Source organism: Halichoeres trimaculatus, unplaced genomic scaffold, assembly GCF_033239565.1.
Source record: "Halichoeres trimaculatus isolate MK-OKI-2021-1 unplaced genomic scaffold, fHalTri1.1 fHalTri1_scaffold_4, whole genome shotgun sequence".
Classification (NCBI taxonomy): domain Eukaryota; kingdom Metazoa; phylum Chordata; class Actinopteri; order Labriformes; family Labridae; genus Halichoeres; species Halichoeres trimaculatus.
In genome coordinates this window covers 13,396,182-13,410,879 of record NW_027437182.1, presented here as the reverse complement: position 1 = coordinate 13,410,879, position 14,698 = coordinate 13,396,182, and the positions used below count along the sequence as shown (strand labels likewise).

General features: G+C 37.4%; 1 protein-coding gene across 1 annotated transcript; it reads left to right on the top strand.

Moving 5' to 3' along the window:
• Positions 1–683: 683 nt before the first annotated feature.
• LOC141789446 (FYN-binding protein 1) lies at positions 684–12,817 on the top strand. The gene is made up of 16 exons (XM_074668849.1): positions 684–977; positions 3,979–4,573; positions 5,556–5,649; positions 5,918–5,973; positions 6,156–6,193; positions 6,361–6,392; positions 7,371–7,503; positions 7,663–7,825; positions 10,755–10,908; positions 11,069–11,085; positions 11,411–11,471; positions 11,702–11,744; positions 11,844–12,006; positions 12,168–12,201; positions 12,317–12,354; positions 12,498–12,817. Exons 1-16 carry the CDS (start codon positions 975–977, stop codon positions 12,515–12,517), a joined length of 1,644 nt encoding a protein of 547 aa, XP_074524950.1. The 5' UTR covers positions 684–974; the 3' UTR covers positions 12,518–12,817.
• The last annotated feature ends 1,881 nt before the right edge of the window (positions 12,818–14,698 follow it).

Below are 14,698 nucleotides of genomic sequence, written 5' to 3'. Positions count from 1 at the left end.
AAAAAAAAAAAACCAAACAAACAATCAATTAATTAATCAATTAATTAATTAATTAAGTAAAATTGATGTTAATTAAACTCCATGAAGGCTGATAACAACATAACAACATCATTACCATTGAAGTAACACATCAAATTTAAAGGAGCCTTTTAGCAGCATTTGTAAATCATTATAAATGATTTTTTTTCTGCTGACAGCTGTGTTATCTATGGTATATTTGTTGAAGAAGGATTCTATTTCACTCATTCACTATTTCATTCTTTTTTTTGATGATTAGTTGATTTTAAAGTAAACTGGATTATGTCTAATCAAACATGTCTTTAAGAGCTGCTGTATAAAGCATCCAGAACAATTTCTGTCTGTTTCAACTGGAAACCCAATGGTTCCATCAAAAAGTATGAGTTTCACTTCCTGAGTCTACATTATGATGGGTAAAATCACAAAGAATAATTTATATTAATGTTGATGTCTGATAATATTTGATATTTTCTGAACACGCAGTTTATTTAGCTTTTTTTCTTTTATTTAAAACTTGAAATTAGTTTTTCTTTCTGTATCTAGTTACTTTGCAGTTAATAGAATAAAGAACATACATACGTCACTTTGTCTTGGAGCATTTTAAACTTATCGTTCTGTTTTTGGATGTTTTGGGCTCATCTGTAATTTTTGATAATAAGAAAAAAAGGTTTTAAATCATGCTGCAAGAGTAGAACTAAAAAATGTGGCCTTGTCTTTGTAAATGAAAATGAGAGAAGACTTGCAGGCAGCATGGTCACGTTCCTCTTGTGTTGATCCCATGTTGTGTGCTGTCAGTCACCCGTCAGCCCACGATCAGTTACTGAGCATTTCCTCATTTGCCAGAAGTTCGCTCACACAGGACATGTAGGTGTCTCTGCAGCAGCATCAGCCTGGATACTCATTCACTGTTGGATATGCAGCCTTTTTTCTATCTCTAAAACAGCACAAAAGCAAATATGGTAAGACATTTTTTCTCATTTGAGAGTTTTTTCTTTTAAATAAATCCTTTCCTGTAGTGTTACATAACTCCTCTACAGGATCGTTCACACCTCTCTTCATGTGTTAGCAGTTTGATTTTAGCCATTTCCCTCTGACCATCAAGTCATCTATGAATAACTTGGCCGGGTGGACAGATTTACTTGTACTACTGTGGGTAAAACCTCAGCTTCTGTCTGTCTAAAAGCTTTCAATTCAATGAATCATCTTTAAAACTTATAACCTGGCTCATGGTTTCTACAAGATCTGGCATTTTAGAGCAGCAAGCTAACCTTATATGTTTGATTTGTTCAGTGACAGTAAAGTGATGTTTTTACAGTGAATGAGGAAGTTCAGTTGGGAAAAATCGAAGTGTTTGTATGAATAAATGAGAGCTTTATAACACTCAGCTATTAGTGGTTAATAATTCACAGAGTGCTCATCTCACAGTGCACCATCTCCTTTCTGTATCACCTGCATTTCAAGCCTTTTTGTTCCACAGTGAACGATTATTGTGCGATTACTAGTGTTAATAGAATATGGACCATAATGACTTTTAAATTTCAAGACAAGATTGGTAATAGGCTTTAAAAATATGCAAAACCATTCATTCAGCTACATTGTCTGGTATATAAAGTGTGACAGGAGACTCAAATTACTTAAATATGTTCAATCAAACTTTATTCGAACCACGCTCCGTAACAGATAACATTTCTCAAACACTAATAAGCTCCTCTACTGAAAGTTTCCCGCCCATGATAAGTCTTACCAGTGAAGTAGAATACATATTAAGATTAAATTCACCTCTAAAAAGAAGATCTCAGCTTTAACTCAATTCAAAATGATTAAAAAAAGGAGAAAAAAGTAAGCTGACTTTATTTGGAAGTCTTCATCTTGTCGCTTATTCATACCGTCCTCTGCAGCACACCTGCACGGCTGCAGTCTGTGGTGAGACCTTTAAAACATCTGTGCTAGTGTGTCAGTTCACAGCACACACACTCATATACACAGACACACAATGGAGAACCCCTATGTGTGTGTGTGTGTGTGTGTGCGCGCTGTGGCATACAGAGGAATGCTTTCTTATCAGTATCCTTTGTTTCTGGTAACATGAGAGAGAAAGAGAGGCGTCTGCACTGCGAGCTGAGCGTGCAGCTTATTGGTGCATGAGTGACAGCGGGGACATCGTTTCTATGGCAACAAACGCAGGATGAGAGCTGAGGTAGAGAGGTGTGTGGTTGTAGGAACTTCCTGTTCTTCTTCTCAAACAACTTTAGGTCCCAGAAATGGATGGTGGGACTTCACTTTGTTTTTGTCAACACAAAAAGGATCTCTGAACTCTTTTACCCTGCTGACGTTACGTGTTGCTCAGTTAAACTGTGATCTTGTGATAAGTTCTTTTACTCTACATTGGACCCTACTCCACATGATGAAAAGTCTTTCTTTTTTGTCACATCCAAATTATAAATGCTTTCCATACAAACATTTCATTTTAGAAGACTAAATGTTCAGTTCATTTTTGTCGAAGTAGTTTACAGCAGATTTTAATGTATCAGGTTTTAAATGAGTGCCTATACAAGGGTCACAGAGTTTTTCTTTTTTTTAAACAAAAACCCACAGCACGATGTTTACTCTCTGATAAATACAGAGCAAAGTTCTTCCTTGCTGCATTGTGTTGCAGTTCTGTATGAATATGAGAAACCAGACAGGAAATGACTTCTAACCATTCGATTCAGTGAAAGAAAGAAACTGACACCAGTGTTTGAACGCCAGCTATGAGCAGACGGCGTCCTCCTGCAGAAGTGGGTAATACAATAAAGTTTCAGAAGTGGGTATGTCCTAAAAACAGCTTTAGGTCCTTCATTGGCTCACAGAATAATAATGCAAAAGAAAGAAAGAAAGAAAGAAAGAAAGAAAGAAAGAAAGAAAGAAAGAAAGAAAGAAAGAAAGAAAAATTAAATGGCACATCCAACATTGTGCAGACAGGACTCTTCTTCTAAAGTCAGTGTTATGTAAGGTATCCATCAGTCATGTCAGACTGTTTTTATGAGGTCTGGTTTGCATGTTTTATGCACAGTGGGAAACAAATGACCTTGCACCCTTTTATAAATAAAAGGATGCAAACAGGACAACCATTTTATCCAGGGAAATCTTGTTTAGAAATCTAGTGTAAGATATGATCATTCATGTCACAAACAGGCTTAACATGGGACCAACTTTAGTCCAGACAGTTACAGTGTGTTACCATCATGAAAGACTTCACCTCAGTGTGCAGGAGCCACCTGCTTTGTTTGTTCTGCATTTCTCCAGTATTCACAGTTTGATCTCATATGATTTGAGAAACAAATTACCCTGTAAGCATCATGACTCTAGCTGACCTTCTGTTTTTATGCAGAAAAAGTGCAGTGAACTACAGTTCACCTGTGTGCTTGGTCTCACTTAACTTTTTACCAGCTTATAGTTTTTCCTCATAACTTTTTTATTGTGTTCTGTCATGTTGGATTGATGCTTTTTCTTAAATAATTCTATTGTCGATTAAGCTGTAAAACTTGTTTTTATGTAACATTTTTATGTGTGTATGTGTTGCACAAATAAAACTAAATCCATCATTCATAGCTTAAAATCTTGAATTGAATTGTTTGAGATAAAAGAGACAAAAACTGTTGAATGTTTGATGAGAGATTATTTTTTAAATCTGAAATAAACTGATTTTTTTTCCAGGGAGTTCGTACTCATTTCACTTTTCATGTTGCACTCATAAGTTTTTTTCAGCTGCACGTCAGGAGAGATTTTCAGCTCTGCAGAGATCAAAACAACCAGGAAGCTGTTGAGCTCTCACTTGATAAAGAGAGTGACGATCTGTGTGTGTGTGTGTGTGTGTGTGTTTGTGAGCGTGGGGGCATGCCTTGCTGAACTGCTCACTTCCTGCTTCACAAGCAGAGCTGCTTCACCCTCTGAGTTTGTGTGTCTGTGTGTTGTTATCAGGGGGACAGCGTTGATGTCAAGGCTCTGAGAGCCCGCTTCAATAACAAGACCACCTCAGACACCAGCAGCAGAGACAGCGGCTCCCCGAAGTCTCCAAGACCAGGGTTTGGGAGACCAGCCCTGCTGGTGACAGAGAACGATCTGGCCCTGCACAGACTGTCCCCCACGGTTCCTCCTCCAGCTGCCAGCCCCGGCCTGGTGAGGCTCCCAAGGGTAGAGCCAATGGCAGCCTCATTGCCCCCAAGACCTTCTCCCTCACCTAGACCGCCTCCAATTCCTGGAGTCAGAACGTCAATCCAGACGGCAGACAACAGCAATGTCAAGCAGACCGGAGTGATGCTGCAGAACATGATGCTGAAGCACCAGAGGCCCCCAGGAGCCAAACCAGGTCCTGCTCCCGTTCCTGCTCCCACTCCTCCTGTGCTCCAGCAGCAGTCCCGGCAAAGGAGCACAGGGGAGGTGACCCCTCTGAGAAGACCCCTGCCTCCTGAAGGACCCTTGCCTTTAAAACCAAAAAGGCCCCCAAATGTGAACCTGGAGCCCTTCATGAGGTCAAGCCGAGGACCACCCTTACCCAGCTCGAGAAAGCAGGACGGTGAGTCTCTGACTTCTTTGTTTATTTCGTGTAGAAAGGTTTTCGGCAAAGGAAAGATTCTACGATGTTACTTTCTGATTTTATTTCCCTTAATCATATTTTTAAATTTCTTCATCGATCGAAAATGGAATCCAGCTAATCTGTTAAATCTTCTACCAACTGTCACTTCTCATCAAGTTAGATTATTGTATGTTGTTCATACAATAATCTAACTTAACAATTTGTTTATAAGTTAACAAATAACTCATCAAAACTAATTTTAGTTTGTGAGGTCCCAAAAGAGAGAAACATAACTAACAGTTCAGTAAAAATGAACTGATTCCTTCTGGTTAAGCAATCTTTAAAGGTTGGCTCGCCATGATCTTTTCCTCATAAAAGCGATTTAATTTCTGTGAATCTTCCAAAACCACCACATGACTGTAAGATTTAGAATATCTAAAAATGAAGCAAATACCTCAGTTTTCCTCTGCTGCCATGTATGTGGTTCCCTTTTCAGGGACAGTTTGACTTGTCATAGTAGCTAAAATCTTTTAAAGTTTTATATAAAACTTACACCTTTTTCTGCTTCGACAAATCAAAATGACAGCTGCAAAAAAAAGGCAAAAAATAAGGTAAAAAGTTTCACTTTTCTCGTAAGTTATCTCCTCATGTCATCACTAACCAAACATATGTTCTTTAAATAATGATAATGACACTTTTTCATTATTATTTTAATATCTCAAAGAGGACAAGTTTTCAAATTCGAGTATTTCTGCTGAAAAATTCAGAGGAGAGATTTTTTTTAATATTAACTATCGCAATCAATTCTTATTTTAAAGCAGAAGACAAAAAAAATAGCGCGCTTAAAAGATGTGAATCTTCATAATCAAATTTTGATACTTTATAATAAAGTGCATACAGGTTTGTGTATTTGTTTTTACATCATTATCTTGAAAAAAAGTCATCTTCTCTTGTTCTGCTATTGGTTCTCCAATTTGACCAGGTGGAAAGATTTCTTCACCTGCCGCACCTGGTCCTCCAGCACTGCCTCAAAGATTCAACAAACCCAGCAGGCTGCCGCACCAAGCTGCCTCAATGTGAGTGTTTCATCACTTGAAACAAAGAGGACGAGCTCAATTCAATAAAAACGTAGGCACTCTGAGTGTCGACTGGTTTGTTGTTCATTAGTTTCATCACTTCACATGATCTATTGCAAGGATATGGATAACACAGAAATACATAATTTTTGTTTTCAATTTCTAATCATTTCATATTTGTGATAACACTTTGGTTTTGTTTGGCAGGCGACTGAAAACAAGACTCAGAATCAGATCAGTACAATTTACATGGTTATTCTTATTGCAGAGACATTCAGGATGGCCAGGACACCTACGATGATGTTGGGAGCTTTGAGAAGAGCGGTGAGTGTACTTATTCATGCATTACAGCCTCTACTTTTATTTTCAGAGCTCTTCTTCTTCTCTCACTTTTTAAAAAACTAAACCAATTAAACAATTATTTTTTTTAATCCATCACTTCATAAGAAATCCACTGTTTTGAATGGAAACTGAGCCCCTTATGTCTTAACTGTCTAACTTCACAGAGTCCTGGAGCGACAACAGTTCACATTGTTTGGACGGGGTAAGAACCAAAAACTGACTCTCGAGTACATTTTCACACCCTTTCGCACTCAGGAGTCTTCTCTCATGACAACCTTTTACACTTCCCCAAAATGAAGTTAGAAACATTAACTTAAAGGGGTGTTTCTCTTGTTTTCTAATGCGCAATGTGCTTTTTGTCTCTTGCAGGAAGATGATGAAGTGTATGAGTCTATTGATGAGTAAGTATTGTTTTTCTTCCTTTAGTGTTTAACTTTAGTGTCTGAATGTGTTGACCTCTCTAATGGCTGAAAATAGAGACTGTCTGCAGCTGTATGAGCCTGAGGTGGGGCATGTTGCATGTTACCACTGGTGATATTTTTGCACCCAGGTCTAATAAAAGTGACGCAGCTGCAAAAACACTTTCACTGCAGCGAGTTACTACATGATAGTCAGAGAAGTTGCATGCAAACTCTTTTTATGTAAGAGTGAAGAGTTAAAAACCACTGATCCAGGTTTTTGTTCACTGCCTGAAAATCTGATGAGCTGGTTTTAGTTCAAATGGATCTTGATGTGCTTTCTTGGCATATTTCTGGGGAACACATGGATCTCCAGCATCAAATAAAAAAAAAACTAGAAAAGCAATCAGACCTCCGCCAAGCATATTGTGATTGTCACACAACACTTTAATGTTATACTCCCTTTCAGCAGACTGTCTGCTACAATTTGGGGTCAGTTGCAGGTTTGTATGATAATTTGTTACCCGACAGTGTTGAAAATTATGAAGACCCAGTTCATATTTCATATTACGGATCTTAGTATCCAGAATATTGCCAAGATATGGATCGTACTTTTACATCTGTCAGAAATGATCATGAAATTGTCTTGTATTGTTTTGCGTAGCAATCCGACCAATTATCATGGAGTTATATACACACATGGTGAAAACGGACCTATCTCACAATGACAAAGAATCCTTTAAAAAATTCCTGCATCCAGATGGTGATCCAGATCACCTCCAAAATTTAACCGGTTCTTCCTTATTCCATTTTGAACATTTCTTGAAGATTTCGTCCAGATCCGTTAGTTACTTTTCGAGTTAAGTTGTTCACAGACTGACAGAGAGACAAACTCTCCCCAAAAACATATACTCCTTGGCAGAAGTAAAAAATAAATAAACCATGTGACGGACAAGTTTCAACTTTATTTGCTCCTTCCAGGGACCAGGTGGTGGAAAATCACGTAAAAGCGCAGAAGAAAGACAAAAAAGAGGCAAAGAAGCAACGTGAGCAGGAGAAGAAAGAGCAGAGTGAGCGTCTGAAGAGAGAAAATGAGTTGAAGAAGAACTTTCAGGTACATGTCAAACATTTTTGTAACATGAAGTCCTGAAATCTGGTTATCATAGAGCATCAAATTGCATCTACTTTGTGCTGTTGGAAAGAATGACAGTTAAAATGCATCATCTGTCATTTTCTTCACTTGACTCAATTCTCACACTCTGTTGCACTCTAGCTGCAAGGGGAGGTGGAGGTTCTTCACACAGCCCGGGTCAGGCATGACTGGAGTGGAGGAGGAAAACTAGACCTCAGCGTACGACAAGGGGACAGTGTGGAGATAGTCCGAGTGAAGAATAACCCGGGGGGCAAATGGTTAGCTCGCTCTCTGAATGGAAACTGTGAGTTAAAACTGATATTATTTATGAATCCGTCATTGATAGAAAACCTTCCAGTCTAAATTCTCCCCTGTGCTTGAAGGTTGGGCCTGGCTTGTTGATGAAGAAATACTGGGTGGCAGGAGGGTTAAGTGCTACAGGTTGGTTGTGGTAGTCAACATCCAGCAGCACTTTTGTGTGTAGGCAGTATTTTTTTTTCATCATGTCACCGCAGGTTTCCTTTCCAGTGCAATGACGTGCGTGTTTCAGCTTCCAAAGATATACTTCGAATTCAAGATTTTTTTTCTTGAACTTGGCTTCTATGGTATGCTTGGCGCAGTCACAAAACATGAAAGCTGAGATTTTTTTGATTTAGCTTTTGAGTTTGGGTGTCAACTTCCTGTAAGCAAGGTGTGATTGCTTGTGAGCTTCAGAGAACCAGGCTGAGTCAAGCTCTCCTGTTCTCCCAATGCATATTTTCCCGGAACTTGTTTTGTGAAAAGATGGTGGTCTGCCATGTTCATTACATATTTACTGCTGATGTATCTTTTTACCCAGATGATAACCAAAGAAGTCTGTGAAACAAAAAAAGTCTGGGTGGTTTAATCTCTTCCAACCTTTCACGATGTCTGAAGTATTTGCGCAACATTTCTTGTAGTTTACTAATTTTATGAATGCATTAACATTGGATGCAATGTTCATTTTGAAGGGAGTCATGAACAGATTGAAGGTAGTGAAAGATGCCAGTGGTGAAGACGGAATTACTCACCAGTGCTTTGTGGCTTACACCAGTGGCATGGACAGAGGTTTCCTTGATGAAAACCTTGTGTTGTCTTTAATCATCCAAGGCCCTCCACCACCCTCCTATCATATCGATTTCTTGCTGCTTTCGTTTGAAGTTGTGACCACTTAACAAAGTTAAGGGTGGAAATATGTAGGGGTGTAATCAGATCACTTCCACATTGGTGTGAAGTCACTTGGGCATTTCTGGTTTCCAAAAGAAGCAGTAGAAAGTGACAATAGATGGTGTTATGATGGCATGGTTTAAAAAAATAAGATGTTTGCTGAAGTTCCTCAAAGTGTCTGTCAATGACATACAATGAATTGTGCGGGTACAGCAATATAGCAAATGATATAAAGGCTTTAAAATGTACATGTCTTAATTTCTTCTGAGCTTTGAAGGTAGTTTGCTAACACTAGCAAGCCTGAGCCAGAAGATTTGCTTTCTTGTTTAAAGTTTAAGAGCTTCATGACAGTCCTACTTTGGAGTAAGTTAAATCATGTGTCTATACCGCTCACTTCATGTGTTTGTGCTTTTATTAAAGCATAAGGTAAAAACAGGACAACAAGAGATCTCCCTGAGAGCCCATCAAGGTTATAATAGTTAACTAAAACAAAACTAAAAACGAAAAGTAAAATTTAAAATACATTGCAGTTAACTCAAACTAGTAAACACTAGAAAAGAAAACAAAAACAATAAGTAAACTAAAACTGTATCTTGTGTTCACAAAACTAACTGGAACTCACCAAAATTATAGACAAAACGTCCTTAGTTATTGTTTTGACAATATTAATAGCCTGTAGGATTTAAATTAATCCAACACATTTTCCAAACCAGTTTTACAACAGTTTTTGGCAGTTCTCAGTGCTGTACAGCACCATCATAGCAACGTCCTGGGACGTTCTTGTTTACTGCACTGACTGGCTGTGCACTGTGCTGCAACGAAATGTAATGAAGCAATGAATCAGAGCATCTGTAATAGTTTAATTGCATGTGAGTCTGACTTTATTGTTACAGAGTCCAAGTTTCTAATTATTAAAGTACATATTACATTGTTTTAATAATTTATGTTTACATGATTTTTACATAATTTGTGTATATATTTTTATATTAAGTTAATATCATTTCCTAGTGTTTAAGGCAGCAGCCAACAGTTCAGTATCAGCATTGACTGAGCAGTGAGCACCATGTTGGACTTGAAAATAAACAGTATTACAAAATATTTACTCTGACTTTTTTCAATCCTGCACCTATATAAGGTATGAAAAAACTACAACTAAACTGGAACTACACAGAAACTAAACTGAAACTAAACTAAAACTAAGCCTCGTTACAAAAATCAAAACTGAATAAAAACTAGAACGCCCGCTCTTAAACTAATTTAAACTAAACTGTAATGGAAAAAAATGTCAAACCCAAACTAAAACTAAACTATAATGACAAATCCAAAACTATTATAACCTTGGAGCCCACTAATACATAACTCTTACATTAAATTCCTATTACATACATTAAGCATGTTATACATCTAAATTTAGATTTAACATTTACAAAGGGGCTCCAATATGAAAATCTAGTGCTATGCTAACATAATGCTGGCAGTTAGCATACAACAATACAACTTCAAGCAACTTTCATCACTGAACACACAAACAAGTGTAATACTCCACACAAGAGATTCACTTTTAATTCATTTAACACATTATATAGCTCTTATTGTACCAAAAACGATATAGAGCACTTGGCACTAGCTTGATGCTAACATGCATTGGAAATTGCATTGATATGATAGCGGTTAGCACACAATAAAATTTGTTTTTCCAGCAGAATATCTACTTTCATCATTGAACACACAAAACCAAGAGAATCAATATCACATTAATTTGTGAAGTCCTTAACAATCCTAATCCACCCAGCCCTAGAAATGAGCTGCCCTCTCAGACAACCATGGCTGCACTTTAGAGCAGATGATCTTTCAAACCAATCTACAAACTCTAATTTCATTACACTGTAAACTGTTACAAAGGTCATGACTACCTAAAATTGTTCTGTATTTATTTTCAGACACTGTGACTGTTCAAAAGATTTTTATCAGTTTGCATCAGTCACTGCTTCTTCTCACTCTGCGTCTTTTTCACACAAGCTCTTTGTGCATGCTGTGTTACCTTTCAGACGGCTACATCAGTAACGCATGTGTGGATGTTGACTATGAAGCAGTGAAGCGCAAATTGCTACAGGCTAGAAAACCAGAAGCATCAACATTGCCTCCACCACCTCCAGACCCCCCTCAGATGATGATCAACTTGGATTTGAATAACAGAGACAGGTAAATTAGAGCAGGTTATTAATGCCACTGCTTTGTTTCATCTGGTGGTAAGTAAAAATGTTTACTGATGCACTCACATTGCTGTCTGGCTGTTTTCCTTCTTCAGTTTTATTCTGCTGTGTTCCATCTAACACTTTGCTTTCTTCTCTCAAATCTGCAGCATGGTAGAAGATGATGGTAAGTAACCACTCATTAGTCGAAAGCCTATATCCCTTCCATGGACTGTATAATACAAATCCCACTTTATATAATGCAGTCTGTTATCCCTCAACACTGGGCAATGAAGAAATTAAATGCCTTGTATGCTTGCAATGTTTGCAAATAACCAGGAGAGGGCATCTCAGAGGGTAGCATCATTAAATTAGCTGCTTTGCTTATATCAGTTGTTTTATTCATTTTACATTTACATTTATCATACCTTTACCTTTATAGCTTTATCAGTCTTTACACAACTTTATTTTGGATTTCACTTCTATTCTTTTAATTTCTGTTTTGTCCTTAGATGACTATGATGATGTACAGCCAATGTCTGAGGATTTCCCCCCACCACCACCTGAAATCAGGTATCATCTTTTCTCTGATTCATTTAAGAGCACAGGGTTAGATGTTGACGGCTCAGTGCTGTGTTAATTTAGAGCTGAAAAGGGATGAAACAAGGAAAGATGATGTACAACAGAGAACACATTTTACATGCAATATGAAGTAAATATTTGCAGAAAATGTTGAAAAATGTCTCACTGTTCATTTTTAATGCTTCTTGATTAAATGTTGTACCATTATGTGTTTCTTTCAGCATAGATCCAAGGGTGATGAAGGAGTTGAAGAAAAAGTTTAAGGTAAATGGTTTTCACAGTCATTTCAAAGTCCTTGATTTTTTTTATGATTTCAAAATGTAGAGGATGTGAAACGAGGATCTCTGTAACTGTTTCTTCCAGTTTGACCGGGCTCCAACAGTGCTGCACACCATGATGGTGGATCCTAATGGGGTTATAAAGAAACCAGGAGCAAATTATCTAAACGTGACTCAGGGGGAAATCCTGGACGTCATTGAGCTCACCAACAACAAGAAAGCTCTTTGTCGTAACCAGACAGGGAAATGTATGTTAACTCCTCACGTACTTCTTTCTTTCTTTTATGTGTACTTCATGTTAAAATGATTCACATAAAAGCCTGATTCATCACACAGAAAGAGAAACCAGTTAATATTTCCTCGTTCTTGCTGTGTTTTACATAAACTCTTTATGTGTCACCTCTTACAGATGGTTATGTGTCCAGAGCTCTACTTCTTCCACTGTAAGCTAATCAAAATTTTAATAATCACAATTTAAAAAATGTATTCACTTTATTTTTGTATTTTCCACTTAAATTGTTTTACCTCAGGAATTAATAAAATGCTCTTCCTTTCCAGGGAAGGGGATATTTATGACGATGTGGACTATGCAGATGGTGAGTTCTCCTTTTACCACTCTTCTCTGATACTTGCTTTGCTGAATGTGATGTTTCAATTAACACTGAATTAATTAAAGCTCACTTTTGAAAAAGTTTGACTTTTTTCTAAGAAATGTTTTGTTTTGTTTTTCTTATTTCAGAAATCTACGACAACGACTGACCACATACCAGTTATTTAAAAATGCTAGATCAAACTTTGACTCAAACTAAAAAAAAATGAGAGACTGAAAAATGCAAACTATAACTATATGAGAAAACAAAGCTTAAGCTATTTAAATTCATTAATTTGGATGCACTTTTTGTTTTATTAGACGTCAAAAGGTCTAAATACAGTCTGTGCCATACAACATAACAACTGTTTACAAACTTATAAAGCTTATAAAGAATTATTAAACACAGACATGCACCGTGCTGGAAATAACAAACTTGTCATAGTAAGATTGTCCTGTATAAAATATGAACACACTATTACTTTAGCCTTGTTTATTGTTTGACTTCTGAGATAATGTAAAATAAACAAACTTTTCTATTTGTTGTGTCCTGGTTTGAATTATTCTGTTCTTGTTTTAGATATTTTATATAACAAATCATGTCTCAAGCTTTTTCATAATTGATAGTTCTGGCCAAAGCAGGCACCTCAAATCTTCCTTTCCTTATTACTAGATGGGAGGAATGGTGAGAGAAAACCATTTTGCACGACAAATTAACACAAGCTTATTTGAACTTTCCATCACCACAAGTTTGCTCTGTTGATTGTTTGTGTTACATTTATTTTGGGAAGGTTTAATTAGGCCTTAATCCACTAATTCCTTCACTTGTGCATTTTCTTTCTATGAAATAAGCAAAATATAACTGACAACTTACAAATACCACCTATAGTGTGTTTCTATTGCTCCAGGGGGGAAACGGTCACTAAATAGTCTACAAAGTGTGTTGGATTGTCACTGTGCTGAGAAACATAAACTACTAGTCAGTATGATTTAGAAACAACACGAATCATGCCTATTTTCCCACATCCCCATCCCTCACAGCCCCATGGTACATACAGGAACACAACACATAATTTTGAAAATGTCCCCAAAATGGGGGAACACAGTGCTGTAGGAACACAACACATACATTTGAGAATCAGGAAAAATGCTCACTTCATATAGCTAACATTAAAGGTATGGTCTGCAGGAATTTTTATTGCTTATTAGTAAACACAACATTCAAACTGGGATTCTCTTCCTTGGCCCAGTGCTAGTGGCAGCGCACACCCACAGCCTGCAACAATGACTGTGAACACACTCTCAAACCTACCACCTGAAGCATTGTGTGTCTCCGGGGGAGAGACTTGAGAGCTGTGTAGCTGACTTGGCATGTTAGCACAAGCTAATCACTGGTACTTGACACATACCTGGTAAGTAGAAAGTCAACTTGTGCCCCTCTTCACCCCGTACTGCTCTCCAAGTGAGTCCAAATGAGTGGAAGTGGAGCCAAGCATCACCCTTGTTCAGAATAAAAACTTTATCTGTCTGGCATTTTGTTTCACTATGGTTGTGTTTATCTTTTTCCGTGCAACGTCCACTATTATAGCTTCCCAGGAAAGCATCTCCACTCGTTATTTTCAACGTGCAAAGTCACTTGCGCACTGGACGCGCTGTGATTCGCTGAGGTAACCATGGCAACTCTCCGCCCAGACACATCCAGATAAAACCAAAACATCAGCTAAGAGGGGTTGAGGTAGACAGACACTGACACACTTGTATTGCGGCCTAGAAGTGATGGTTCAGCAGGATTATTTCTGTAAAAACCAACATTTAACGAAGATCCTGCGGGCCCTACCTTTAAAAGGAAGTTATCATTTTTCTATGTGTATCACAAGTAGCAGCTTGTTCAGGAGATTTCTTTGGTCATCTGCAGATCCATCACTCTAACTGATGATGTCACTGTCAGTGAGATCTGTTTTTTTTTTCTTTCTTTTCTTTTTCTTTTTTTTATTTATTCTTTTTTTTTTTTTTTTTTTAAACCCCAAAACTTCATTCTGCTTAATCAGTCAAGTGTCAAAAACTGTAGGACATATCAAGTTGAATGCATGTCAAACTGTGGAAAGATGTTTTATCACTTTAAACCCAATATAAAGCCTGTAAGTAGAAGAATGCAGAATCTGTAAAATGTCAAAGTTAAAGCAGTTTTAGGCAGCTTTCATTCATTTCAAGGGGACAAAAGTGTGAAAATTGGTGAATATTTGAAAATGTAAAACTGTCAGATATGTGAAAATATAAGCACACATCTCCCGTAAAAATCAGACAAACTGTTGAGGCTGTGAAAAGTGCCAAAAAACGTAGGGAATAATGTG